The sequence below is a fragment of the Morone saxatilis genome, unplaced genomic scaffold (assembly GCF_004916995.1).
Source record: "Morone saxatilis isolate NCDOM2014 unplaced genomic scaffold, NCSU_SB_2.0 Contig15, whole genome shotgun sequence".
In the NCBI taxonomy this organism is placed as follows: domain Eukaryota; kingdom Metazoa; phylum Chordata; class Actinopteri; family Moronidae; genus Morone; species Morone saxatilis.
Window position 1 is genome coordinate 9,238,504 of NW_023339707.1, and position 8,719 is coordinate 9,247,222.

The 8,719-nt window shown below is 38.4% G+C and overlaps 1 protein-coding gene across 4 annotated transcripts in view; it reads left to right on the forward strand.

Annotated features, from left to right (window-relative positions):
* acot7 (acyl-CoA thioesterase 7) overlaps nucleotides 1–8,719 on the forward strand; it is a 57,798-nt gene that overhangs the window by 6,376 nt on the left and 42,703 nt on the right. For all 4 annotated transcript variants that reach the window (XM_035657548.1, XM_035657549.1, XM_035657546.1 and 1 more), the window contains exons 2-3: nucleotides 667–784; nucleotides 3,242–3,398. In XM_035657548.1, the coding sequence (XP_035513441.1) occupies nucleotides 667–784; nucleotides 3,242–3,398 (275 nt within the window). The remainder of the gene's footprint in view (nucleotides 1–666; nucleotides 785–3,241; nucleotides 3,399–8,719) is intronic.

Sequence of the window (8,719 nt, forward strand, 5' to 3'; positions counted from 1 at the left end):
CACACACACACACACTTACACGCTTCTGTAAAGCTTTGATTCATATGATTAGTCAGATCTCAATGGTGCATTCCTTGTGTGTTTATGCCTGATGAGATTGTAACTGGTAAGACTAGTTCAACCCACACACAGAGGAACTGGGATCAGCTGATGTACGCGACCGCATTCTGTACCGTCACTGATACTGAATGTAGTCATCAGATATACATGGAGAGGCGAGGCTGGAGTCAAAAACTACTTATTTACATGCTTTACATACTTTAGAATTAGAAAATATCCAAACACACACAAATCCACATCACAGCAGCTTGTTCGTATAGTTCTCCTGGCCTCTTGCCAATAAACATATCAGATTCCTTTCTTTTTTACAGATGAGGTTTCAACATACATTAAAGCATGCCTCAACTAAATATCAGAGTCAGTCAACTGAATAAATCAATAACTAAATGTGTCAGTTAATTGAAATGCTGCTCAGTGGCACACCTCCTCCTCTGCCAGCCACTGCCTAAGACTTAAGATGTTGGCTCTGTCCTGTATTTTTAAATGATCAGTTAGCACAGCTGGTCAGGTTTTTCCCTTTTTTTGATCAACAGTTTAATACTTTTTAACAGGATGACAACTGTACCATTAGATCCATCACACTAACTAATCTTCTCTTTACTGCAGGATCATGCGGCCAAACGACGCCAACATTGTGGGCAACGTCCACGGCGGCATCATCCTCAAGATGATTGAGGAAGCTGGATGCATCATTGGCACGCGCCACTGCAACACACAGAATGGGGTAAGAGACCTTAACTACTTTCAGAGCCTACTCTTAAGTATTTTATCATACTGCTATGGGTAATCGTCACGTTATATGGTTAATTTTAGTAGCAAAATATGTGAAATCTTACTCCTTAATGTTCCTTTTCAACACGGGAATAAACAGACTAAGATATAATGTGCATAATAGTCTGCAGTGCAGAAATTGTGTCGCACAATAAATGTGAACTGCTTAAGAAAGAAAAACATTACTATCATTACTTACATTAACATCTTTTTTTATTAATATGGAAATAAGGAAAATTGAGCAAATGAAGAATGGTAAATGGGAAAAATAATCTGGTTGTTTCTCAAAAAAAGCATTGGATGGGTCATTGCTTTAAGGAATTTAGAGCAAAAAAGCTTTTAGAAAACACTGTTTAAAGAACAGAAAATGTTTATTAACACAATGTGTGCAACATTAAATGTATTCACTTATTTAATTTGAGATAAATGTATGAAAACCATGACAAATTCACCTTGTGTATTTACAGTATGTAACAGCTGTAACAGCATTAATCATGCATTAATGTGGTTTTTATTCACTGTTGCCTCACCCAGATTTTTTTTCCTGCTCACTGTCTTAGCTTTACTTTTCACCTGGTGAACTTTAGCCTGCTTTTGACTTCATTTGATTGTGATCTCGCCTGATAGAACTATGTGATCAAATTGTGCTATGTCCGATTTCACTGTTCAGATAAGACAAACACATTTTTGATTTAACTCCACCACATTAAAGACACATTGAACTATTGTAATAAAGAATGAAACTATTAACTTTATACTTCTGAGCTAGTTAATTAATAGTATAGTATACTGTGCAGTATTTATACATTTAAAATGATCTCCTGTGTTTTCATATCAAATTCCGTGTTTAATGGTTATGTTACATTTCGGTGGTACCATCTCAATCAATCAATCAAACTTTATTTATATAGCACCTTTCCTACATACAAGTTAGTGCAAATCAAAGTGCTTTACGTTATTATAAAAAAAATGTCAACAGTAAAAATCATAGATTCCCTTCCACTTCCCTTTTTGTGAACAGTTGCTCCATCAGTTTACACTTCACATAAAAACACCCTGTGTGAACCAACAAAATACAGAATTACAGAAGAAAGATCTCTTCATAATCAGTTGTATTGTATTTCCTCACAGTGTGTTTTACTGAAACAGTAGGCTGTCACGTCTGTGCTTAAGATCTGAGTTTCCTCTGTACCTGCCCGTCTTTTGATTTCTTGCTGATTGTAAAAGTTGCACATATTTTGTGTGTATTTATCTATAACAGACATCATGGTACCTTTAAACTCCAAATCAGATTTTGAACCTACACTCTTGATGTTGGGGCAATCTTAACTACTGAACCACCATGCTAACTGACTACAGTGGCTGTAGCCATGGCAGTGTGGCACTGAAATATCTTTTTCCCCAGACAATGTTTCTGAATGACTTTGGTGATCCCCTGGATTTTCCTCTCGCGCCACCATGAGGTTGACCTTTTTGGTTTTGAGTAAAATGTTTTTCCAACTGTAAGGTGATTGCCATGAACTTTGGTACAGATATTCACAACCCCAGAGAATATGACCTTGTTGATACTTTTCCTCTGTCACCCTCATCAGGTCAATATTTCAGTTTACTATTTATTTAATAACTGATATTTAAACTTTATTTGAACACTAGATAATCCAATCCATATTCAAAACAAGACTATATTTAAAATGTAAATATAAGATTATGATATTTACTTAGGGTTTCTATTATTAATGCTTGTTAATGCTGTTGCTTCCTGTACTGGCCATCAGTAGAGGGTGATGAAAGTCAGTGTGTACTTTCGTTGGTGTTGTGAATGTGTGTACGATATGTGTTTAAAAGTTATATAGAGCAAATTCACTTGTCACTGGATGTTGCACTAATGTACCAGTATCTTAGACCAAAACAAACAAATAAAATTCACCAAAACAGATTTAGTCTTTCCTACAATAATCAATGCTGGTTTGCTCAAAATAAACCCCTAATTCACAGACAGGCTGTAATGGTGCAACATAAGCTAACGTTAATCCTTGCGGACAAAATGCCAGTCGAAGTATGTCCAGTAAAAGTGCTTGTTTTTGCCATGCTAATATTAAGGAAGGGATCCCTACAAAGATCTTTTGTTTAACCAGAAAAAAACTTAAAATTGCTCGCCACCTGCCTACCTGCATAGACAGGAAAGGTAATTGAAGTAAGATTTTGTTACTCTTTCAACTGTTCCAACAATAAACGCTGCTTTAGTCGAAATAAATCCTTAATTTACTGTCTCTTTACTCAGCTGCACTCAGAGCAGACCAGCAATGTAAACAAAGCACAGAGAGTATCTTTACATAGCTAATAGTTGTTTGCTGATATATTAATGATTTAAATCTCATATGTTTAATGTTTGTCTGTTTCTCCTCTGTAGGACCGCTGTTTGGCAGCTCTGGTTCGGGTGGAGAAGACAGAGTTCCTGTCCCCCGTGTTCATTGGCGAGGTCGCCCACGTCACCGCTGAGATCACTTACACCTCCAAGCACTCACTGGAGGTGCAAGTCAAAGTCAAGGCTGAGAACATCCTCACAGGTGACTAATTTTCTTTTACAATGGGCACATAACCACATAGTGAAGGACAGGCAACTGTTTGTTAATATGTTCAAGTAAGTAATGAACTGAAATATAATTCTAGGCGAATTATTAAAAACACGTCAAATATCATAATCCTGTTACACCTCAGGTTAAAATATGATGAATTTAAACAATATTTTCGCACTTTGGGTGATTTTGTGGGAACTTGGTGCCTTATCCGCGCAGCGGCGTTCACCTTTAGCCTCATTCTCACCCTCATCGCTGAGGAGGAAAAAGAATGACAGACATTCAGGTTCTCAGGTATTCACAGCAGGAAGACAAACACACACTCAAGGATACACACTCACATACACACATATACAAACACCTGCCCCTATAATATGTGCTATGATAATAAAAATTGCATAAAAACTTAATCTATTAAGTAGTTATCAAAGTTGATTTTCTAACAATCAATTAATCAAATAATTGATTCAGTTCTGGTGTCTTTTTTCTCTTCACGTCTGTCTTTGCTAAAATTGTGACACATAAGGGAGACAAGCCTTAAAACAAATAACTATTTAAATAAACATAATGCTTGGGGTGTAAAGGTCAGCTGCATCCATAGTGTACGAAGTGTCTGGATGAAATAGATGTGTCAGCATTAGCTTAGCAGAGCTAATAACAGATTTAACTTGACCTGGTCCAAAGAACATAGAATTCAGTGTTAGGGCAGATTTCTACGGCTCATATCATTTTAATATTTCTAAAAGTTCAAATCTTTCACTGTGTAAGATCTTACCAAGGCAGCACTATATGTGTCACACTAATGTAATATTGTGTAATTCAGTTTAAAAGATGATACTTCAAGAGGTTCAGTTAATAGCAACCATGTATTAATTAATACAGTAGCGTATATACTGTCCTTTTGTCCCCTTTTGCAGTTTTAATGTAAATTTGACCAGATTTACTGTACTGCAACAGATTCTATGAAACAGTTATTAATGTTGAGGATTTAAAAAAAAAATGTGACAAGACTGTAAAATGCACGATACAGATATTGTTCCAGTTGTATTTCTATATCACACATCTGAAACCATTTCCACTAATTACCCCGTTCCAGTGAATATACAGCAGACATTCTGACTAACACAGGTGACATTAATAACATTAACGATGGCTCAGCTCTATTCAGCATGACAGTGAGCCAGCATTAACAATACCAGGACTCTGAAACTCTTTTTTCCTTTGATAATTTATACCTTTGACTTATCCAAATGAAAAGGCCTGTTTTATCCCCTGTATTGGTGTGTAGACAGTAGAGATGACAGGAAATTACCAAGTCAAACTCACCTTTGTTTACACACTTTGTTTCTTAATCCCACTGTTCCCAGACCAAAATACAGTTTGCACCAAATTTTACACCCCGCTTCACCAGACTTCTAATCCTCATTATTGGCATCAGTTCTTGGTCATCTGCTATCTGTTAAAGAGATTACCCTGAGCCTGTAAAATGCTGCATGCACCTTATTAAATTTTATGACATTTTACCAGAGCATTTATTCTTCAAACTGAACACTGAGTGCTGTGAATTTGGCTTAAATAATATGAAGCTACTGTGGAATCATTCTTCTAATTTAGTCACGTACTGTATATATTGTAGATTTTTAATTTTATTGTAAGTTAAATCAAATTACCGACTAGTGCTGGGTGGTATGACCTAAAATCTTTATCACACACACACACACACACACACACATATATATATATATATACATATATCATATATAATGAAGGCTTTTTGGCCCCACAAATCAATATATGAAGGAATCAGAATGCATGAAACAAATTTTTTGAATTTTCTTAATAAAAAAATAAATAATGCACACAACTTTAGCTTTGCTTCCTTTTCAAAGCAAAATATTTTAAAATAGTTGTATAAACACTATAAACTGAAATAAAATACTCAAAGTATTTATGTATTCAAAGAGATATTTCTCAAATGTTCTATTGCACAAGAAATAAATGAGTTACAGCAGTTGTTCAAGCTTTGCAATGGGAGGGTGCTTTATGAAAATTTCATTTCATACAGAAACTTAAAACCACCCATCAGTATTACCTACTATCCCACTGTCACTTGTTTGTTTTTCTCCCCTGTGTATGTTCTGCTGTGTGATCAGTAGAGGGCAGCACACAATAAGTAACGCAGCCTTGAGAAGCATGGAAGCTGCTTTCATGAGGTGCTGCATTACAAGCTGTGACAGGGGAATAGAAACTAAGAGCCATGTTGGTTTCCAGTTTTAGAATGTTTGCCAAGTGATGCAGTCTGTAATTCGTGTCTATTATTAAGATATGTACACATTAAAGCATGCACACACACATACATGTATGCAGGCTTACACACACACACACATAATCCAGAGTCCCTTGAGTAAAGACGCAGGGAAGATCACATTGGGTTGACCTAGCTTTATCTCTGAACCTTTAAATGCCAGTGGCAGCAGCGATGCACAGACTGTCTGTGACAACCAAATGTAATGTGCTGACCGTTCTGTGTTTGAATTTGCGTCGAAGCGGGAAAGATGATGTCTACACCTATTAATACATGTTCAGACACAATTAATTTTATAGGGGGAGTCTTAGTTTTTTGTTTATTTTCTTTTTTTTCTGAATTTGTAGGTAAGAGGTACTGTAGCATCAGAGCGACCTGTCTGTGTTCAAGAGAAGAGAGACAGAAGGAGGGAGGGAAAGACAGATGTGAGGAGAGAGGCTGACAGACATATCGATGGGCAAAAAAGATAGCGGAGGGGGAAGAAAGAGTGAAAGTAGGAAAGAGATAGAAAGAAGGATGAAGGAAAGGAGGTGTGAGAAACAAAAGAAGTATCCCCTAGACAGCCGTTGCCCTAGCAACAGGCTTGTACTGGTTGGTTGGCTGGTTGCTGGGCTGGAAGCAGGTTGACGGAGGCGGAGGCAGAGATATGAGATGACAGGTGGAGAGCGGCGTACATACATACAGGCATCAGCACGGACAGCCTGCTACAGTACATGGCCTGTCAGGAAGGACCCCGAAGAGGGGAGATCAGGAAGAGGGCTGATGGAAAGAATGCACTCAAGGCACCGTTCGGTTTGATGCTCGTTACAGGATTTGTGATTCAGTGCAGTGATAACATGAATCCAGGGTTTATTCATATATACTGTATATTTTCATATATTGGGTAAAATCTGTGTTAGAAACAATGTTAGTGTTGTAAACTGCCTTCGTTTTGCCAAGACATCCTGATATACTTTGTTATGAATATCAGATATTTGCACTTTTTGAAGCATATTTTAACATTTTGTTTTCCCAAATTAGCATACACTCTCACTATATGAGCTTTTTAGTTCAAAAATGCTTGTACATTATTCTGTAATAAAATTCAACTTAAAGCAGTAATTCATTAATATGTTTTAGTATCGGAAAATTATACACTTTTCCCACATGTTCTGTTCATAGTTAAGCAGTGAACAGCTGTGCATATTTAACTAAAAAAAGAGTTAACAGTTCTGAAGACTAGTGTAGGTTCAGTGTCAGGGCAGTGTGGGTGTAGCTTTGTACTTTGCTGTTGAGCTCTCTGGAGGCTGCGTGGGCCAAACACAACATCTGTGATGGGATTTGCTCATTTTATAGCCCAAATTCTATATACGAACTCTTGCCGTCACCCTGATTCATATGCAACAGCATCATGTGTCAGTTTAACAAAATGAAAAAGTACAACACAGACTATCCATCTACTCAAAATCTAGGAAAATGAATCAGAATAATAGTATACAAATGTTATTTTTTTCAGTGAGCAGATGGGTTAATGTCCTCAAATCAGAAATACAGGCAGCCTCAACATCAAAAGGAGAGCCAGAGGAGAGGCTGCGCCTTGGTGGTCTATTAGGTCATAGCTGTAGGAAGTAGGTCACATTTGTGTAAATGTATGGGTGTGTGCGTTTCATGTGACATTTATTCTGTGTGAATAAATTATTGAACACATGGTTTGTTTAGGTCTTAGATGATGGATGTGTGCAGGAGCTCATTCATATGTCAATAACTGTGAGAGGTTACGTCAGATGTTTGAATTTCTCTTTGCGGCTTGCATTCAGACTTTGTAGATTTGTGTTTGTGTGGTGCACGTGCGCGTGTGTAACACAGTATGTATATGCACAGTGGGTGTGTGCATCCGTACTGTATACATGCATGTGTGCGTTGGTATGTGTGTGTGATTTCATCAGTGTTTGGCCCTTTAAAAGGTTCCTGCGGGGCCGAGGGGGAAGAGAAGATAACGGGAGCAGACATTATTTGCTTCTGTCATGTCGGCTTAGCGTCAGGCCTCACACACTGTGGCCCAGTCAGACACGGACGCCAAGTAGATGTACCTGCACACATGCTCCGACAGGACGCGCGCACGTAGCCAACACATACTGACACACACATGCGGTTGTGTAGGGACAACTTGCGTGCATACAGAGTCTGATAAGCACATGCTGACACATTCTGCATAGAAAAAGTCACACACCTACACATTCTCACACTCACACAGATGCACACTAAGCACACGCACTTCCCTTCTTCCTAAAACAAGTCTCATACTGAGGCAGGACTGGCAGCGATTTACACGTTCCTGGCCAGATCTTTTCCCAAGAAAAAAAAACTAGAGGATGGAACAGGAACAAAGAAGGAGGGAATGTTACTGTTTGGTTGTAGAGTTGCAGATGTTGTTTCTGTTTATTTTTCATGCACCTTTGCGTACATTAGAGGATCTGCATTTGTGCAGCAATGCGTGTTTTTGCAGCTTTGTGTATATGTTACCGTGCACGCTCCTTGCGACAGTATGTACATTACACTCTATGTGCATGCATCTTTGTATTTATGCATTCATGTTTACACACATGTGGAATGTGTCTGTGTGTTGGGGGAGGAGGCAAGCATCCAGGTTCCACAGTCAGTCAGGCAGCATCTCGTCAGGCAGGCCTCAGTCACGGCCCCCAAGGGGAAGGCTGCCTACTGTGGGCACGAGCCGCAATGATTGTCCCCGCTGGGGGGATCGCACATGCGCACTAACATACACACATGCGCACTCACACACAGACCCACACACATCAGCACACACAGATTTGCATACACCCATGTATATACAAACATGCATGAAAATACACATACATACCTAGAAAACTGCACTCAGTCACGTAAACTTGTATACATGTGCAACATCATACAGACATACACACAGATCTTGCATGATATACATGAATCCATTTTAGAAGAGAACTGCATGTGCACATGCACATACACACACATGCACAGACACACACAC